The sequence below is a fragment of the Polyodon spathula genome, chromosome 19 (assembly GCF_017654505.1).
Source record: "Polyodon spathula isolate WHYD16114869_AA chromosome 19, ASM1765450v1, whole genome shotgun sequence".
Taxonomy (NCBI): Eukaryota; Metazoa; Chordata; class Actinopteri; order Acipenseriformes; family Polyodontidae; genus Polyodon; species Polyodon spathula.
The window spans coordinates 31,810,214-31,831,616 of NC_054552.1; the positions used below are offsets into that span (position 1 = coordinate 31,810,214).

At 37.4% G+C, this 21,403-nt stretch overlaps 1 protein-coding gene and 1 long non-coding RNA gene across 4 annotated transcripts in view; one reads left to right on the plus strand and one right to left on the minus strand.

The window, feature by feature from the left end:
• LOC121294335 overlaps nucleotides 1-11,149 on the minus strand; it is a 29,257-nt gene extending 18,108 nt beyond the window's left edge. For both annotated transcript variants that reach the window (XR_005946767.1, XR_005946766.1), the window contains exons 1-2: nucleotides 11,088-11,149; nucleotides 4,960-5,147 (exon numbers count right to left, since the gene is read on the minus strand). This is a non-coding gene — a long non-coding RNA (uncharacterized LOC121294335). The remainder of the gene's footprint in view (nucleotides 1-4,959; nucleotides 5,148-11,087) is intronic.
• Nucleotides 11,150-11,225: 76 nt separating this feature from the next.
• Nucleotides 11,226-16,330, plus strand: LOC121294334 (protein mono-ADP-ribosyltransferase PARP16-like). Of its 2 annotated transcripts, none has more exons than XM_041217941.1 (7): nucleotides 11,226-11,396; nucleotides 12,176-12,371; nucleotides 12,518-12,655; nucleotides 13,259-13,465; nucleotides 13,732-13,903; nucleotides 14,911-15,055; nucleotides 15,312-16,330. In XM_041217941.1, the coding sequence occupies exons 2-7, from the start codon at nucleotides 12,183-12,185 to the stop codon at nucleotides 15,454-15,456; spliced, it is 996 nt and encodes a 331-aa protein (XP_041073875.1). In that variant the 5' UTR covers nucleotides 11,226-11,396; nucleotides 12,176-12,182; the 3' UTR covers nucleotides 15,457-16,330. The 2 variants fall into 2 exon arrangements, with proteins under 2 accessions (XP_041073875.1, XP_041073874.1); XM_041217940.1 differs by lacking the exon at nucleotides 11,226-11,396 and adding an exon at nucleotides 11,646-11,750.
• Nucleotides 16,331-21,403: the final 5,073 nt, after the last annotated feature.

Below are 21,403 nucleotides of genomic sequence, written 5' to 3' on the forward strand. Positions count from 1 at the left end.
TCTCATTGCTGGGCACCTAAATCCTTTTGTAATGAATGAAAGACAAAAAGCACTCGATGAAGATTCTTCCCTTTTGATCTGTTTGATTTAATTTAGCAGAAACAGAATTCATTTTCTCACAATAACCCAAGTTAAAAACAGTAGCTCGTTTTTTTTTCAAACAATCTAATTCTGCAGATTCACTCCAACAGCTATAGTGTTGTATCTCCTGTAGTATATGTATTGTGACACCCTTATCACAAGCCTCTAGTCTATTTCACTCTTATAAAAACTGTGTCTCTAAATTCCACTGTGAGACCCCACACTAAAAACCCTTCTGTTCCCCATCTAACCACTGCTGCCTCATGCATCCTGCCTATGTGTACACACACTGACAGTATAGGAAACAAGATTAAAACCCATTCACCCTTTTCAACCAGCACCAATAATCTTATGAAGCTTTTTCCAATGAACACATTCTCGCACTAACACGCATTTTAAAAAAATCCTCAACCACTAACATACACCTATGAGAGATTATCCAAGTGGATTTTAAAGCTAGCCAATACGACAGATACATTTATTTTTGTTCTCTGCCGCTGTAATCATTTGGACATGAGTTAACCAGTTAAGCATATATATCATAGAGCTAATCAAAGCACTCAGCAAAATACTTCTCTTGAAATTAACAGGGGATGGAGGCCAGCTGTAATTGCAAAAGCAATGCGATTAATGGATTATTTACCAATCCAAAAGTGGCAGGGGAATAGCCTTGCTTCAGAAAGATCTAAAAGTGCAGTAATGCAACAAGGCTATTTGTTGTGTGAGACTCTGACTTTAGCCTGGGAAACGTTCCGAAAAATATGCACGAAATCAGCAGAGACACATATTTTATAATTTTGTCTTTTTAAAGAAAAAAAGTATTTGGTGACCATTTTGGTTATCAGCAGGACAAAATGGTCAGTTATATTTCAGCTTTGCGAGGGGTTTACACAACTGATAGTTAAGTACCAGCAACCAATTTCATATGCTTTGAATAGCGACATGCAGAGTCTGCTATACCTTTAAAATGTAGGAATGCTCGCCAGTTCGCATCTGGGCTGTGCAAAGAGGCCGAACTTTGCTGAGGTAAAAGTTGTTTTTTTTTTATTATTACCAGGGAGGTATAGTCCAGTGTAACGGGCCCCTTTGAGATCGACAGCCCTCAGAGGATTTCTTTAGGAGCTTACAGTTTATTATCACTCCTACTTGACTTGCCCTTGAACCGTTACCCAAAACCAGGTCATTTAATGCGATGTGGCAGGTGACAACCAACACAATATATGTTATACTTAAACAATAAAATACGCCTCATCTTTGGCCCTTTGAACCACAGCTTCTCTCCTGGGCATGCTGCATTCAGGAGGGATATTGAAGGGAAACAAGATCCCTCCTGGGCACACTGCATTCAGGAAGGATATTGAGGGAAAACAAGAGAACTCTCTCTGTGCATGCCTGTCTCCCGTCTCTGCTTTACCTGCAGCAATACAGAGGGGAGCAGATCTGAGAGAAACAAACAAAACACTTTTAAAACAGCACTCCCTACTGCTAAATGCAAATTGACATCTTCAGTTTAAGAGGAATCGTACACAACTTTGATACATTGTAAAACAAAAAAAAAAAAAAAAAATTAAAATAAAAAAACAGCAAGAACAGATGAAAAAGGCTTGAGAAAATACTTATGATAATACCCTGCTGAGCCTTCAATGTTATAATCAAGGGGAGAGATCAATATGTGCCTGACAGTGAATAATAATAATAATAAAAAACAGATTCTTATCACTCTGATCTAAAAAAACAATAAACATCCCAACACAAACAGGCTCTGAGAGGCAAGGGAGGCTTCAGCAGACACCTGCTCTTTTTGAAATCGATTAAATAATATGCAAGGGTGCTCTGGCTTAAAATGCCCCTCCGGTACTGACTTTAACATTCTTTATTTTTTAGTTGAAAATATTTTTTCATTAAAAATAGATACTGGACAATAACATTTATATGACAGAAAATGTATCCATCCATTTCAAATGAATAGATAGCATGTGTGGCTATTCAGGATGGGTTATTTAATGAAGCAAGCAAGGGGTGTGAGTGGAGATTAATTAAGCCAGTTTCCTTACCCCACGTCGTTCTTTATTCCTTCAAAATTGGGATGTGATTTTTCGAGCAGCACAGCACTTGTGAGACAGCTTTCTTTATAAATCACTGCATTTTGCATATCTTTGAGATGCTAATCTATTCAGGGACTCAAAGACATTTACCGCATGGGTTTAAAATGGGTATTATGTGCAATAAGTGATACACTCCCAGTTATTCTGCATGTCTTCATCTGTCCCAGTACTTGTAGGAGTGTGGTGTGTTGCAGAATTGTTAATTAACATTCTCACTCACCTGACGTTTGTTACTGTGGGATGTGTATACATTTTTTCAACTGCAGACTGTAAACCAGGTTTACATAGATTTGTGACAGACAGAAAAAGAGTTTAAAAAATAAATACTCATATATTGAAAAAAGGGAGGATGAAGAGCATCAAACAGGGGAAAGGGAAAACAGTTCACGATATTTGACAAAGCACAAGTAGTGTCGCCGTGCTCCCCGGAGATATAAAAACGCAGCAGCATTCGTGTAGATTCAATATTCCAATATTACTTGTGTCATTTCTTTTACAGCATTCAATTAAATAAGCTTCTTCAGCCACGGCATATGGATTTCAATTTTAATTATATCAAGATTCAGCTGATGGAGCTAATGAAAAATAAAGTGTTTGCGCTGAAAGGAAACTAATAAAGCTGCAAGCAAGCGGGACACGGGAGAAAATAAAACAGAAAGAGGAGCACAGTTGGCTTTCTGACAGTCCTGAGTAACACATTACACACACCTAAAAGCCATGGACCATTCACTGCTGTTTTCTTTTTAGGCTTCAATAGAATTAACTAGAAGTAGTTAATATGTAGACAATAATGAAAGTTTATTACCAGCGACACACCCTATACCTTCATTAAGCATAATATGTTAGCTGTAAAAAAGCAGATGGGATTATTCATTATGTATCAAGTAGAGGGGAATAGGGGACCAAACATACAAATATGCTGCCTTAAGGTCATAAAAAACAATCAAACAAAAAAACACATTGCGTGGTTTATATGTATTATTCACACCGCTGGGCTGTGACGCTAACTATAAAGCTCCAATCTGTGGTCAATGTCACATGGCCCACAACTGACCTAAAAATTATTATTAAAAAAAAAAAAAAAAAAAAACAGAATTCTGCCAGAAGCTTGTGTTCATGCTATAAATCTTTTTATTTATTGAGTTCATTGAGTTCTCTTGGCAAAAGGAACATGCACTACTTATTACTTGTTACCTGTGAAACCTAAATGAACTGACCACAGAGAAATTAACAATCACTGACACTCCATAGAAGGGCTGCTCATTGGAGGGGTGTCCATCATTTAATAGACTGTCCTGTTATCAGATGGCAAGCACCATCTATATAAGATTTAAACAACCACTTCCAAGCGTCAGCCAGTTCTGCTCCTCTTGTGCAGACACAGACCCTCATTGTCCAAAGCCTCTGTTACTAAATCCAGACGCTGTCAACCAATGGAAGCACTCGAGAACTTCCCTCATTGGGTAGCAGTTTTTTTTTTAATAAAACATTTCAGCTACGAGACCCAGATAACAATACCCGTTTTTCTCATCTCTTTCTGTCACATGGACTAGGCTTGATGGACAGCCCAGGAGTCCCCTTAAGAGGGCAGCTGGAGTGCAGCTAAGGGTACCTGACCCTTAACCTCCAGTTTCCAATGCAACCCCTGCAGATCTTATGGTTGAGTGTTTAAAGTTACAGGTAGCCTCCACATTTGAGTACACTACTCCAATCTGATGGAGACGCCTCGCAGTGTGAGCAGCGTGCACTCCAGCTAACAGAAGAACTAAAGAGTCCAGAAAGAGCCCAATCAAATGCAAATGATAGAGTGTTCAGCGCATGAGAGCAGCTTGTGTCTCAGGGCGGAGCTGTGCTGCGATGGGAGACGGCAAGCAGCCAACATGACCTCCAGAGGCAGAACGTGTCACTGATGCTGCAACGTATTATGATACATGCAAAGAGACTTCTTGAAGCCAAATCAGTGTTTTCTGAAGATTTACGATTCCCGACAGTGCTATGCAATATTAAAAGAATAGCTATGACCCCGGTGTTGTGCGAAAACACACATTTCAATTCAGAAATACCTGATGAGCTGCATCCAGTATAAAGACTACCTTTATTCCCATTCTCTGCCAGCCTCTCACAATAAGGATCTGCTCCCTAGGACACTGAAAAAGACTTACTTCAGTGTTATTAAATTAATTTTCTTTATAATTTTTCATGGATTGTAAGGTATGGAGGCATTATAGTTATGCATGTAGAATTACATTTGAAGGACAGCCTTCACAATACAATATTGTATGAGCGCTGACCAGTTTTAATCATAGGGCCTTCTATGTTGCTTTATAACATTTACAGAGTCACTGCTGTGTAGATCATTAAAATACCACCCCCCCTTCTCCCCACACATGGAATTTTAAATGCCCTTTTAAAGAGGCATAGCCCCCAATTATTTCTTATTATCATCATCTTTACAGATATGATCACACGTGAAAGTATGTTTGAAATGGTCAATGCCTGCCGGAAAATCAAACAGAAAAAAATAAAAAAACCTGAATATTTAAAGAGATGAAAGAGTTGACCAACTGTGTAAATAAACAAATCTCTGCGGGGATAGGGCAATACACATTTTGTTTTCTTTTTTTGTTTTTAATAAACCCCTCTAGCCATGGCTGTGTTTATATATATATATATATATATATATATATATATATATATATATATATATATATATATATATATATATATATATATAAGCTATATAAAGTACCTCTCCAGCAAAACAGTTACTGACCTCCCCATCGCTGGCGATGCAGACAATGTGATTTGGGCCACAGGCAATGGCTCGGACAGACCTGCTGAGTATGGGCTTCAATCAATTGTGGCCCTGAGGTGCTGATTAAGTCTCGCCGGATCACGCAGCCTTAGCTTCCATCTCCACAAGTCATTATAATTCCATTATCGTTGACAAGCAGCACAGCCCTAAGACGGGAAAAGAACACACAAATATGTTCTTAAGCCTGAAGGAGTTGCTATTCCCAGTAATCCGGGCCCTAGTGTTTGACGGTTTGTTTGTAAACCTGACTGACTCGCTACTGGGGCGCTTACATATACACACACACAGACCCACTAGGTTGATTTTCACTGGGGGTTTGAAATATGTATTATTGTTTTCCATGCCATACACAAGGCAGGAGATCAAAAAAGGAACTGTTAGAATGTTCTGTTGCTTCTTTTGTTCTATTTGTGTCCAGTCAGGCATATGACTTAGTAACTTTCACCTGCCCATAACCTTTGAATTTTTAGCAGATACAAAAGGTTATTTTTCAGCTGTAACATTGAAAGTGGGAAACTGTGGTAAAAGCCTAGCAAAAGCATGGCAGATCAAAGGCATGAGTAAACGCATCGGAAAAGCCAAGGAAACAGTAATATTGTTACCAATGTTAATTTAACAGAATGAACCTCCTGTGGAGGGAGGAATGTAAAGAGAGATGGATGACAGGATGGGGCTATTTTTATTACAAAAATCCATAAATCAAACTTGACACAAAGACGACAAGAGAACACTAACCTTTGCATTCAATGAGAAACTCATTGTTTCATTTTTCACATTACATTACAAATATCTGCTGGATCACTTTTGTTATTATTATTACCTGAAGAAATCCCCATAGCTTTGTAAAACAAACTAAAAATAAACAAATAAAATAAAAACAAAGATGTGTTTCAGCTGCCTAACATCCTGGAACACAGCTGTAATTACAGTTTGAAGTCTAGCAGGCATTTAGCACTGAGGATTTCATTTAATTTTGTTTTTGCAACATCCATTTTATCAAGAATCGTAGACCTTGTCCATTGCAGATCTCGTTCAAGTTTTTTTTTTTTTTTTTTTTTTTTTTTTAAATTGCATCTCGCTGAAAAGCAAGTCAATAAAGAACCACTGTTTACACCCTCGGGAGGCAGCTCCAGTCCTGGGTGCTATTCCATCGCAGGTCTGATCACCGTAATTCAATGATTAAATAATTTAGGACCTGTTGCAGGTTTAATTGGCTCAATTTCATTAATTAGGACACAGCTGGAACAAAGGCCTGGGATTGAAGCACCAAGGTTGTCTAGCAATGTTTAGATGAATTAAACAGACTCGTGAACTTTCAATGTCAACCTTGGTTGAAAAAGTCTCCAAAGAAATTCCTAGCAAGCCAATATTCTTCATTGCATGCACTTTCTCCAATATCAATATGGAGAACAGAAACAAGCCCTGATTTGTTAGTGCTGGAGACTGCAGTCAGGGGTTTTCTATTGATTCCTCTTTAGATACAGCGGAGCTCTAAGGGCAAATACATCCATCCTTTCAATATCACTGTAATCAAAGACGCGGAATATGTCCTGAAAGAATTCTATTCAGGGTAATGAACTGTGGGACTTTACAACAAAATGGAAATTTCATTCCAATTATCATTATTATTTTTTTGTCATGTAAATTAGATTTCAGGCTCTCCTCGTTCCCCTAGAAATATGTTAAGAATGCTGGTTAATCATAACTCAGAATCTGCATTTAAATGGATCTGAACACAAATTGGTAAGCTTTAGATGTAATTTGACCCAGGGCTGAGTCTGTGTCAGAATCATGTCGAGCAAGTTGCTTTGTAAATTAATCCTGGGGTAGGAGTAGGGCCTGTCCTGGACTTGTAAACTGAGGACCTAAAATGCACAAGAAATCATTGCTGCATCAGCATTGACACAGGCAGCATGTGCATATGAATGATGGCAATGGAAAACAGCATGCAGAGCAATTTAACACTCCACATGTTCCTAAGCCCTTATATTAGTAGGTTCAGGAACAAAGCATTGGAAATAACTGCGCAATGTAGCACACGCTATTGCGTTTATGGGATGCCTACAACACAACCGATATCATTTGTTATGCAATCTGTATCCCTGGCACATATATTCAAAGCTACTCCTCATTGATGAAGTCAGTTTCAGTTACAACGGGCAAGACAGCAGGTCTTACAGACTACACAGATGTATAGCAGCGCATACGTGTTTAACAACCTAGCAATCTCAAAAGTGAGCCAATTTTGGAGACTTTTCTGCAGATATTTTTTTTACACCCCCTAGCTGTAGATGCCATTAGCACTAAGGAATGGTCCTGCCACCCAGGAATAGCTGCAACCTAATGATGGTAATAGCGCATGAATTTCTAATTTTCTGTCCAGCCAGCACACAGCTTCTACTATGAAGCATGTAGCTGTAGACGTGCATGCCTGCAGGCCCTCCATGTGATCAGATCATTAATATACATTTGATATACAGTATGTTCCTCTCTGGCATGTGGTGTGTGTAATAAAGATAAATGCTCTTAAATTGTGTACCCAAACAGCTGACAAACCCCTTCACTGTAATGCAGGAGCAACGAAACCTCATCTTTTATCTATGTGTAATATCAATCGTAAACTGTTATTTTTAGCTGGTTTTAGCTTTAGCGATTACAAAAGTACACACATGCACACAGGCACGCGCACACACACACACACACACACACACACACACGCACACGCACACACACACACACACCTAGCATGTAGAAAAGACTTAGAAGAAAACAAAAAAGCAGCTCCTTATAAAAAGTAGCCTTACATGACAAAGTTTTACCTGAAAGATTTTTATACCTGTATCCAGTGAGCTCTTTAAGAGAAGGGCACTTGTATAAAACGTTCATTGGAAAGTGACCTTCAAAAAACGTAAATGGTTTAAATGTTTTTTTCTGCTTCTTCCCGGGAGCTGTTTATTTAAAAAGGACCCATTTAAAGAAATGCTTTGCTCTTTGAGAACATGATAATATTGCTGCTACTAGCTAGCATGCTTTGAGATGGATTTATTTTGAGATGCTAAATTGTTATTAAATGTCAAAGTTGAAATAATTTGTGCATAGGTTGCTAAAATCTGAAAATAAAATAGATGCAGTACAGTTGATAAACATAAACACATGTGTTCACTGTGTAGTTCTGCAATCCAGTTTAATGGGTTAGTTGGAGATTTCATTTATTTATTATTATTATTATTATTATTATTATTATTATTATTATTATTATTATTATTATTAAGTTTAAAATTCTAAAAGGTTTTTAAGCTGTGTTACCACATTTCTGTTCAATGTTTCTTTGTTTCTGAATCTAGCTATTTTTACAACATAAACACATATTTGATACCACATACAATTTCCCCCCACAGCGGTTTATATCAATGACTTTAACACTGTGACATACTGCCCCCTAGTGTCACAAGAAAAGGCATATTGTTTTTTTTTTGTTTGGTTTTTTTTGTGAATGAATCATAACGATGATAAAAACTACTTTTATTAATTTCCTGTAGGACAAGTTGAGACAGCCTGGGCTGGTGTCTAACACAGCAGCATGTAGTATTTGAAATGTTCCTTTGTCAAAGTGTTATCAAGACGTGCTTCCATTATAGCCACTCTACTTTTTGTAGCAGATACAGTGAGTACATAAATTTCCATAAACGACTGTACTTATTTCACTGCTGTCTTGTGTGACAGGCCTTCAGATTAGTAATAGCACATCTGAGAATTACAGTGAAGAAGCTGGTGAATGGAAGGACACTACACACAAAGAAGGGGTATTGTTCTAGATTATTTAACCCTTTAGGGTACTAGGGGCACGTGTCCCACAATTAAAATGATAATACGTTTCTTGTTTTTGCAATGAGGTGCACCAAACGCTCGTTTGCTGACAGGCTGGCAAATTCCAAATGGTCAGTTTCCTAACTATACCTGCGTCACTCAAAAGAAGAACCAGTCTGAGTTGAATTCGTTGAGTACCTAGGGGTTGAACATTGTTTACCTGAACATGTTACGGTTTCCTCTCAAGACCCAATTGTTCTCTCTTGCTTTCCATGCTCTTTAAGCCTGATATATATGCTACTATATGATGTATTATGCATTTTTTACTGTATATAATATAGTATGCTTTTTTTTACTGTATATCATGCATTATTCATTTATCTGTATTTAAAGTAAACTAATGTTATAGCTAACTTCAAATCTGCAACACTTGAAATCTAAAAAAAAAACAAAAAAAAAAAAGGGGAAAAAAAAAAAAGAAAAAAAAAAAAAAAAAAAAAAAAAAAAAAAAAAAAAAAAAAAAAAAAAAGAAAAAAAAAAAAAGGTTAAAAAAAAAAAAAAGGGGGGGAAGGAAAAAAAAAAAAAAAAAAAAAAAAAAAAAAGAAAAAAAAAAAAAAAAAAAAAAAAAAGAACTGAAAACAATTAAAAAGGTCTAATTAAGCAAATTATCCATTCAATTAAGGATCTAGTTAAGTAATTGAGAGCTCAGTTGGAATGAAAACCAGCAGACACACAGTGGTCCCCGAGGACCAGGAATGAGAACCACTGCACTAGAGCAGCGGCTATATCATACAAGCAATTCTAAGCCTGCCAATGTGGTACACAAACTTGCCAAAATAAGCCATTTACAAGCATGACAGTTACTGATGACTTGGAGAGACGACCATAGTGAGCCAAGCTGAAGCAGATTCAAAGATTGTAATATCAAAATAATATTGGAAAAAAAAAAAAAAAAAAAAAGAACAATTATTAATATTTAACTCTCATATCAGTTTAAATATCAAACAGTGCAAGATGATTTTCCTAGAATAAAAATCAGATGATCAGCAGTGAGGATAACGTGCTCTTGTTTTATAACTGCTAGAAGTGTAAGCAATGCTCAGTTAGAGGTTATGGAAGAAACACTGGAGTGTAGCTCTTGTTTTATAACTGCTAGAAGTGTAAGCAATGCTTCAGTTAGAGGTTCAGGCTACCTTATCGTGAGCGGAACGATCATAAATAGCCGGCACTGTGCGACGTCCCTGCAGGGAACAAATGCATGATGAATGAGGTGCTGAATGCCTGTACATTTGATTACAAAGGCTATTACGTTGGTTTAAAGTTATTTCGTGTGGTTAATGTGTTTCTATCACATAATTCATTCAAATTCTCTAGTCGTCAGTATTGCTGCGGCTGCAAAACTGTAGAATTGCATTTTATTATAAAACGGCCCATCGGTGAAATGTAATGACCAGCAAACGAAGATTCATCAGTGAAGTTAAACCACACGTTTAAAAGAATTTACAAAAAATACGTGATGTATTTTAAAACAAATACATCACGTTTTATTCCAGTTGAAATTCCTCGCATATTCATAAATTGAATTTAAAACTATTAAATACTTTATACCCCCCACGTGTTCCTAATACAGTATTTAACATGCCCCCAGTTTAATATCACGGAATGAGTGACCTGTTTCTTACAAACGGCAATACAGCAAAAAAACAAACAAACAAACAAACAAACAAAAAACGCTTCAAAAGAATGATTGGGCTGATTGTGGGGAAGCACAGCGATGAGCACTGAAGCAGTGTGCATGAAGGCTGTGTTGCATTACTAATCATGCACACCATGCAGGTAGTAGAGTGAACACAGCACTGCTTCAGACAGCACACTCAAATACAGCATGTTGCTGGGGTCGCTGCTTACTCACGACGACCACCTACGCGACAACGTGCTGTATTTAGATACGTCAGAGTTCATATATGTGGATGCACTGGTGCACTCCCGATGCAAGCCCGCATTGGAACACGGTTACATGTTGCAGCGTGTCCTGAGCACATGCACACGAAAGCAGGCTCATCGGGCTGGTCACATTCTTCGACTGTACTTTCAAAACACACGCAGCTGCCAGCTAACAGACTCCGGCTACTACCGCACTGGACTCACGACCAAACTTGGAATATTGCACTTCTACTACCTGGGCTTTCTGGGTTCAAACAATGATGCCAAATGAATTTGACCGGCGTTAGAATTTGTATAATTTATTTGGAGTAACAGTTCTTTTGACGTTCGCTCACCTGCCCCATTCCTTCCCCGTAGCGCACACTAAGCAGCTTTCCACAGCAGCAGTATTGGGCAGGCATTTCCAAAGACACCCCGTTTAGGTCTTGCAGCAGGGTCTTAATTAGAATGAGGTGTCGCTGCAAAACAAAAGTTGTTGCCAAGCAATAATACAGACGTGGAGAAAGAGTAGAGATTCGCTTTAGCGCTTCGAAACAAAGACATGGTTTCCGTTTATTCTGCTCAAACATACCTCTCGCAGTTTTTTGTGCCAAGCCTCACATGAAATACAAGCGACTTGGTTCGCGGCACCGTTAAAAAAAGAGGTGAGGTGTGCTGTAAATACATAAATAAATAAAAACTAAACGAAGTATTCCAGACAACCCAGAGAGCTGCTTTTCAATTATATTATTGCTATGCGTGTTTGATTTTATTTATTTATTAATTTTGTTACCAAACAGCATTTGAAAAGTGGAACACTTGATTTCTCGTTCCAGGAAGTACGAGTTGTAAATCTAGAAACGCCTTTTTTTTTTTTTTTTTTTTTTTGTAGCATATGGCATTCATTTGTTTAATCATAAACTAAGTTAGTTGGAGTTCTAAAGCCAATTTGGACTACAATACAGTACATTACAGTTACTTGCATTTGTGTATGTTGTGTAACGGCACATATCTTTAAGGTAAGGTATTTCAGAAGTTATCATTCGTTGTGTTTTGCACTGTTCTGTTAAGGTGAAAAGTACACCTTGCGGAAAAATATGTTTAAAGTGAATTAATCAACCTAGCAGTAGCGTTCTGGCACAACACGGTAGTGTAAAATAATATTAACCAAGTTAACTAGTCTGTCAAATGCAGGGTCATGACAAGCTGCCAAATGAAATGTACGGAACAGTGCAGCGTGAGAACACGCACATATGTTAAATAGGGGCACTGTTTATAGCAAAAGCGATAGGAATATATACCGGTATATATCATTCAAGCCTGACAAAAAAGTGGAAGACTGAGCAAGGCGCACCCACTTTCTGTAACATATTTAATAATAATATGTTAAATAAAAAATAAGTGTTATTGTTGTTATTCGTATTATGCATATCATTTCATACAGTGTGGGAATGCAGCTGCCCAGCAACAATCCCGCCACCAGGGAAATGGTTAAAGAATGCCTGAAGAAGGACCTCCTGGCTGCTGATCTCCGATGCAGTCTCTTTGTAGCCGCTGCACAAAGCTATAAACGGGACTCTGTTCTCAGACCTTTCCCACCCAACTATATTACTGGAGAAAACAAAGAGTTTGATGCTTTGGTAAGTACGGCCAACTAACTTGAGTGCCAACAGTATGCCTTGAGTACTATGTGTGAATTTGTATAATGAAAACAGTTCAGTTTTGAGACAGGTGTTCACTTTGTTCACTTCCTAAGGATTCCTCCTGTACTTTTGTATTTTTTCAGCTGGCAGATGTAAAATCTCTGCCGAGTGTTAGAGAGGTGCTGCAGTCTGGTCCTGGGGGAGACGAGGCTTTGCTGGACCTCCTCCACTGGGTTTTATCATCAAAGAACCAAACTATTAAGAGTCTACTGAAAGAAGAGGTACAGGTTATGCAGTAAAGTATTGCTTTATATTATTTCACAGCAATGTTTTTAAATGTGTGTACCTTTGAAATCAAACTATAAAGCATGTGCTTACTATCATAAAGGTGTTCACTGTGGTAACTGTAGTAAAGCCAATGCAGGCATAATATATTTTAGACAGGATTGTGAGATCTGTTTCCTGCAGAGTGGCTTTGTAAATGAGATGACACATATCTGTAGTCCTATCACAGTTCCCAAACTCAAAACCAAGCTGAGAACAGGGTAGTTTCTTTTTTTCTTTCTGGGAACTGATTGGGACGACGCTTCTGAAATCTTTTCTGAAGTATTGCTTTATTTAGTATTGCCGCAATTGTTGACACCAAGTCAGCAGTCTTTGTTGTGAAGGTTTGAGGGTGTGGGAAATTAAAATGAATCCTGGACCCAGTGCTGAAGTGTTTCTTCAAGTGGTTTAAGCTTGGTTGTAGAACGCATTGTAGGGGCCATTGTGACCTTAACCAACCACTTGACACTGGAATCCAATTAGCAGAATAAATGTTCTTTTCTTTAGCAAGCATTACTGTTTTAACTGTTCCCATACTCTTTCTGTCTCTTATAATTTAGTATGTGAAAATCCAGGCGCTGACGGGATTTAACGGGGGCTCTGTCCCTCCCCCTGACTTCCTGTTTGAGGTTGTCCACTGTGACCAAATGAATGCCAAATTCGAGGAGACAAAGGGGGAGAGGGACCTTTTTTATGCATTTCACGGGAGCCGTCTTGAAAACTTTCATTCAATAGTCCACAATGGTTTGCACTGTCACTTGAACAAGGCAAGTAGTTTGAGTTTAACATGCAAGCTTTACATTTCATGAAGTAAAATCTGGAGAAACTGCACAGTTAATTAAAGTTGCTTTTAGAACAGTAATGTCCATCTGTTTTTTGTTTCCTCAAGAGTTAAGTGGTTTTAGTCATTTTTTGCAGTGTGGCTTTAGGGAATTTTTTTCTGGCGACATAGACAATGGTGGAGAAAAGTTTCAAGTGTAGTCATTTTATTTTTCATTGTGATAACGAAGGGATTGTAAACAATCGTTTTCAGACTTCGTTATTTGGCGAAGGTACCTATCTCACTAGCGATCTGAGCTTGGCCCTGCTGTACAGCCCCCATGGGAGTGGATGGCAGAAGTGCATTCTGGGACCATTGCTCAGCTGTGTGGCTGTATGTGAAATTATTGACCACCCAGATGTAAAATGTCAGTTAAAAAAGAAAGGTGAGATTATCTTTTTTTTTTTTTTTTTTTTTTTTTTTTTTTTTTTTTAAATTAAATTGATCATACCATGTACATTACACCATCATTTTAAAGGCTGTCCGTCCCACTGTGGTAGGGGATAAAATCTGCATTCTATACTGTACAGCTTTTTAGTTAGAATTTCAAACCATGCATTGCCTTAAGTGCAGCAATGAGAACAGAGGTCTCATTACACCGCAATGTAAGCCTAACCATTTGTACCCAAGTTCACAACCTCTATGGTTTGTCTATATTAGCTCACATCTGACTAAAACTTGGACTGGCCAATCAATGGGTCTTATATCCAGCCTGCAAACCTTGTAGTTTTTCTAAAATGAATCACAATTGGGCACACAGTCTTTTAGGGATAATTTGGGACTCCATAGGACATTTCTGTGGTCCAATTGCGAGGCAGATTAGAAACTCTTGTACTGCACTGCCACCTCATGGAAGGCATGTGTAACAATATCTTCCAAAATGAAGTGATGGTTTTCTCAAGGGGTATACAGATCTGAATATTTCTAAGTAAATAAGGAAATCAAACTGTACAGCTGAGCAACAGCTTGTAATAGCAGGGAAAATGAAAGAGTGGAAATTGTTGTATGCATTTTTACTTTTGTTTTTAAAAAATATATTGTTGAGTAACGCCCAAAGAATAGCTGCTTAAAAATGTGAGCTGTATACAATGTATACAGTGCTAATCTTCAACCTAATCCTTGTTTGCATAAGAAGAGTGTGCATTTGTATTTTTGTGTTTCAGTGCTTTTATTACATATTTTTCTATTTACTTTATAATGACCAGATCTGGTCCTACCAATGCCTCAATGTTAAGAATTCGATGTCGCTAAAGCTGGAGAGGGGGGCTATGACAAGAATGAGGCTATGCTAGTATAATTACTTTAGCTCATAACTGGGCTATGACAAAAACTACATTGACATATATAAAATACCTCCTACTCAAACTCCCTGTTCTGCGTTTTCTTGGGTAGATTCAGACAGCATTGACAGGCGGAGAGCCCGAGTGAGGAACAGCGAAGGCGGAGATGTTCCGCAGAAATACTTTGTCGTCACCAACAATCAGCTCCTCCGAGTGAAATATCTCCTGGTCTACTCTGAGAAACAGCACAGAAGAAGGTAGGTGAATGTGAAAGGTATTCACAAGCTGAAAGACTATATCTGCATAGTGGATTATGGAACCCCTAATGCTTTTACTTCAGTCATTCTTTATTTTTCCCAGTATCTGAGAAAATGTTCTCTACAGTGATGAACCGGGGAATAGGAGCCTTTTATTTGGGAAGCAGTGATATTATGGGGGTGGGGGTATTCAGTGGTGTCAGTTCGTTATTCTGTGATGCAAGTGTAACTGTTGTTTTTTAACTGTTTGTTTCAGGCACACAAGGAAGATGTCCTGGCTGTCCAAGCACTACTTTGCTATCCTGATGTCTTTATATTTATTGCTGCTAATCGTCATTGGGGCTTGTAATTCACCAGCATTCCAGTCCTTCTGGAACAGACTGTTTGATAAAAGAAAATGAGGCTGTCATGCCCTCATAGTGCATAGTGCCTTAATATAAACTGCAATACAGCCTCTGGAAAAGTACTGTGCAGTCCTGTACCTAAACAAGGTCACATGACTTTTGGCACTTTTTTTTTTTTTTTTTTTTTTTTTAGTGCACAATATCTTTATATGCATACCTTGAGATATTTCAATATTTTAGCATTTAGAGTTTTAATGCAATAAATATGTATCTGTAGGTTCTGTAAATATTGATTTATACTAATTGGGAACTGAAGCTTTATCTTTTGCTCTTGATGAGAGAATGTATTTTGTATTCGAGGCTGAAATTATTTTCTGCATTTGCATGTTTAGAAGTGCTATATTAAACTCTTTGTTATAGTGTGACCATGCATAGCAGGGAAGCACTGTGTTGAGCTAGAATATGTTGCCTTCAGTATGAATCCTAAAAACATGGAATAAATAATGTGGGATTTCATTGGTAATTCTCTCATAGACACAGAATAAAATGTACAAAGCAAGATGGTTACCTGATAATCAGTATTTCTTTGAGAATTACATTTCAAACAGTTTCATGTGATGGTTTTAATAACAACAATAATACATATATTTTATCAAGTTATCAATCTGTGACAGATTCACTAGATGAAGTGAACTTTAAAGATCGTTTTAACCACTAAACCCTGTTAAACGATGCAGAGAATGATATAAAAATGACTGCCACAAGGGGTCATCAATGCACCGCTGTTTTCCCTGGACTTTTAAGTTGTATAAAAAAATAAGAAAATGCGTTTTGCTATCGGCTCTTATTTCTTCATTATTTAAAGTTTTGCCAGACATAAAATCCGTTGCCTGTAACTATCGAATCACACAGATCTGCACCCTCGTCACATTTGTTGTACTTTCTTTGAGGACAATGTGGTGTTGCCAAAGCTTAGCAAACCTCATCTGTGTGTCCAGTGAAATGTTATTTTTATTTCATTCTTCTCTGTAAAGTATATTTGGAAGAATTTCATGACTCATTTCCTGCAAAGATGGTTTTCTTAGTCCAGTATGCATGATCCTTCATATATTTGTGCAATTACAGGACAGAGCACAGATGCATATAAATTAGAACTTCCATTTCATTAATTAGACAGACAGTGTGATATGTGAATAACCAGTTATTTGTTTTCTTTTTGATAACCACACAATCTGTATCTTGATAAGACTAGAATACAAATAGGAATTTGGAGGTCATTGCATAATGGGGAGAAGCTATGAATTATTTTTTGCTGCATAGCCCCGACAGTTTAAAAAGCAACATATAGACGTGTATTCATGAAGCACTAGCAAGCTGGTAAATGCATTTCATAAATACTTCCACAGTGTCTATTTCTTAACAGAATTTTTTTGATTCTGCACTGTTATAATTTAACAACACAAATAATGACACAGTAGTATACTGTGCACTTAATATTACAACACAGGGGTTATATAATAAATTAGAGTGTAATAAATTAGATTTATTAACCCAGGTTCACAGATATATGTCTGTTTTTGTAAGATAAGCAAAGGGCCATAAATTATTATGACACCCCTGGTGGGATATTTTGGCAGGCTGGTTATCTGGTTCAGGGGTGGTGGGCTCTATCTACCTCCATGCATTAGGTGTGTACTTCCTTTTTGTTCATTATTCTTTACAAATGCCTGATTTAAAGAAGTGTAAATACATTTTAAGAATAGACTGCTTTGGCAAAATGATTGAAATTAACATTTGAGTTTTATCTTATAAACTTAACGGTTACAGCTGGTGTCAGCACTGAATTAATAATTGGAATGATGTCTTATCTGATTGCTTTAATCAGTAAGAAAGCTTGCACATTATATTCTGGCAGCTGCCAAGACAATCAAACCATTGAATTGTCCTACACAAAGGAATTGTTGTGTCCTAAGTATTATATAGTAAAAACAAGAAGGAAAAAAAAAAGCATTTCTGTGTGAACTAGTCATACATGTACAGCTCAAGACACGCAGGTGAACCTCGCCATTTTCAAGCAGATTTTCTATTGTGAATAAATTGACATGCTGATTTAGCCTAGTCTAGCGCGTATACCAGAGAGAAATCATTTTCCATAAATCGATGCCCTGCTCCTGAAAGCATGCCATGATCGCTAGCAGCTGAGCAGAGTTGTACCTGTTTCCAAATATCCAAGTGGTTATGTGTTACTTCAAGAATCAAGCGTCCCCTGTTTCACATTTTGTTTGAGAGTATTAAGTATATTCTTGTTTAAGCTCTACACCTGCTGATTTGTCTTGTATTACTGGAGGAGGGGAAACAACATTAAATCAATCTTACGTTCTTTTGCATGGTAAGTCTGGGACTATCTGGAGTTATACTATAACCAGGTTCTAGTGTAGTAAATACTGCTTAGTGCAAATGGTGACTGTAAATAAAACTAGACAAAGAGGATATGTGGATTAATGTACATTATAAAGAGCATTGATGAACGTTACAGGATGTCACAGGGAAGAAAATGAGAGGCATTAAAAGTGTTTACTCCAGTCTTAACATCAGTAGCTTTTAAAAATGTTTCAAAAACGTTGTCATTTAGACATATGTTTGCCCAATGCTTTGATCATTGTGCATGTTATCCTTGCATATTGAGAGAGAGCCTTTGAAATTGCGTGGCATTGTATTGTAACTCTTACAATACAGATAGTATTTTAACACAGCTGTTGTCTGGCTATAAATCAATGTGTTGTATTTGTTTTACTCACTGGTAACCAACTGGCTGCAAGTCATTCTGGTTTATTATTGGCCTTTTGTTTTTCAAATTTCCTGTAGTTATGGTAGAATGCTGCACCTGTGCACTTTCTTGAAGGGTGATTTATTTAGACAGTGAAGTTTTGTTTAGACAGTCAACAGCCTTTTCAAATCTATTCCTTTAAGCTCCTTCAATTTGAAGATCAGCAGCCCAGAATTGGATTTTCAAATGTTGGTTTTGCATCTCACTTTGGTTGCTTAGAAACATGTTTGTCTATGATAAAGAAGCAAGGTGGGTGGAGTTCACACCCCCCATTCTAAGCCCTGAATACCAGCTTGTTGCAGGGTTACATACAATGTGAATGAAAAGGTGTTCTTGTAAGGTTTTTATTTTCCTGTCATCTCAATAAACAAAACCCTTTCCAGCTGCTTCAAAGCCTTGCTGTTGTTCTCCTGGTGCGCGCTTTATTTATTAAATGCATTTCTCTTTTACAGTACGGCTGTTTATTACTTTCAAGGGGACTGGAACAATGCTGCACTGAAGCTGGAGTCATCCTTCTTGTGCTAATAGGAGGGAAGCAAATGTATTTGAAATCCCTGGCTATCACTGCTTAAAAAGAATGGACACTTATTATAATACAAACAAATAACTTCTATACAGAAGATTCCTTTTTATGCAATGGATATTGTGGCTGTAGTCTGTTCCATTATGTGTGAAGGAGCATTCAAGCATGTCCATTCAATGCACATGTACACATGTTTAGAAGATAGGACTACCTTGTAAGTTTGGTAAAGCATCGCTAACCACAAGGCTAGTCACAACACAAGTAAAAAGCATTGCATAAAGCATAGCAAACTGCAATATTGCTATGTGCTGTAAATGTACCGTAGCTAGTATTTATATGGGACAGTGCCATGGCGATTATTCTGACACTTTCCTTCTCTGTGAGGGTTTAGTTTTCTTCCGCTTGTGCTAACAGGACGGGTGCCATGCCAGCTCAGTGAGGCAACTAACGTTTATGAACAGAAGGTAGAAGAGGCTTTGTTTAAATTTTAACTTTTTTAATGAAACAACGTTGAACTCTTCCGTCTCAGGAGTAGTTTCTTGGCTTCAAAGGGAGACGGACCATAAACCTTAATAAAGTGAACAATCTGCAGCACTTGATTCCCAAAACAGCCAGTGAAAGGGAACCTGTCTAAGTACTGATCTCAGTGATAAACTGGAAAAAGAATGTTCTATAATTATTGTAATAATGGGAGACTTTGATATTTTAATTAGTACGTTTTATATATATATTAAGAAATTAGGAGAGTGCTAACCAAGAGGGTTTTTTTTCTGTACTTTTCTCTTCTGTTGAATATATTTCTTTGCTTGCCCTTTTTATACAGCCCTTAAACTCTGTATGGGGATGTACAGTATTTTAGATAGATCTGGGGAGAGATGAGGTACCAGGGAGCTACACTGTAACTGAACAGTATTCTTACTCACTACAAGTAAGAAGAGCAAACAAGGTTTCATCTGAACAGCTGTATTTCCAGTGATAAAGCTTTTAAAAACAGAAATACAAAGTCCTGCAAAAACACCTGGGGTTTAAATCTAATGCTACAGTAATTCATGTTGAATTTACAAGGTGTGATGCAAATCGATCATAAAAGTTTTAAAAACACTGCTCTGCACTTTTTAGAAGCATAGAGCTGAATTCAGTATCTCCAATGAGCTGGTTATTTACATCATTACCCAAATACATATTCTGGACTGTATAAGAAAAGGTCTGAAGAACGCTCAACAACATCAAAGAGGGCTGGAACAAGTCAGTGACCTCTCCTATCTGCTCCTATGTGTGTACCGCCTGTGTAGTGAAATATCTCTTAAACTCCTTTCACTCCTAGATAAAGGGTGTCAGCAAAGATAACGCTATGCCAAGAGAAATATTTCCACAGAGGATTTATCAATCTACAGAAATCAATTACATTTGGGCCTGTTCACTTGATCTAAACAGCAGAGGTCTTAAATACTGCTGTTGTTTAAATCTGTCGAAGAGGACTGCTGTGTTGTATCAATGAGTTACTGAGACCAACATCCCTATGGTGTAAAATATATAAAATGCTGTTGAGGGACCCACTTTATTGATTAGTAAAGTTTTTGCATAAAGTGATATAGTTTAAAAGTTCCAATAAAGACACTGTAGAAATCAGGGATTGGTTTTGATGCTGTTCAAAGTCAGAAGGTTAAATTTGGCAAGAGAATACTTGTGAAAAGTAATCCATTCAATGTGTTCCATATGGAATTTTAGTGAGCCATCGGAGTTCTTGAATGGTGTATTTTGTGTGTTCACTTCTCGGGTTAAGGACAAACTTGCCTCCTCTCAGTTTTAATAAACTTGCCAACTGCTTCTTTTCATGTAATAATTAACTTCTTTTAAAAAAAAAAACTCCATCAGAAAACATGAAACAATGCCTAACAAAACTGACCATTGTAAAACCAGGCCTGGCAATTTAAGTTGTGATAACTTTGTTATGATTGCTGCTGTATCATAAACTCAAAATCCATTAACTAGTCCCTGACCTTGGAGAGTCCAATAGCAGAGTGAATGAACACGGCTCCCCCTGTCTCCAGCAAGCTGAAGTGCACAATGAGGAATTCAAAATGCTACGTTAGGACAGCTAAGTGTGCTGTAAGGTATCGAGGAGCTGGAAAATCATTGCACCTGCACAAACATTCGACAGTCACAGAGTGCTGTTCTGCAGTAGACCCAGTCTTTATTGCACCCACAATATTATACATGCTACTGATTACGCATGTACATCCAGTCCTCTACTGCTTGGTGCAGATTAGGGATTTGGAATAATGCTGGGTCAAGCCCTGCTTTTCCAAATTGTATTCAGTGGCAAGAATGACCCTGCTTGCATTCTTTCATTTAACAGAATTTAGAACTCATGGTGTCAGAAAGAAATCATGCTAAGGAAACCAAAGCCTAAACGTGATCAGAAAGAATAATACACAGAGGAGCGTTTCTCTCCTTTCTTTAATAGTTAAGCACATGGGATACTGGGCATATTTTACTTGAATGTACTAGTATGAATTATATTTTTGTTTCCCAGCTAATTCAAAATAAGACAAAGTTCAAATATCCATTCAAATTTAGAATGACTATTCAAACATGAAATAGCTATGTTTGTCATATAAGTTTAATAAAAATAGATTTAGAATTAAAAACAA

Excerpts from the sequence above, each read along its gene's own strand:
- LOC121294334 (XM_041217941.1), top strand. The coding sequence starts at position 12,183 with ATGCAGCTGCCCAGCAACAATCCCGCCACCAGGGAAATGGTTAAAGAA. Across the intron at positions 13,904-14,910 it reads ATGTCAGTTAAAAAAGAAAG|ATTCAGACAGCATTGACAGG; the intron begins GTGAGATTATCT and ends TTTCTTGGGTAG. Across the intron at positions 15,056-15,311 it reads GAGAAACAGCACAGAAGAAG|GCACACAAGGAAGATGTCCT; the intron begins GTAGGTGAATGT and ends TGTTTGTTTCAG.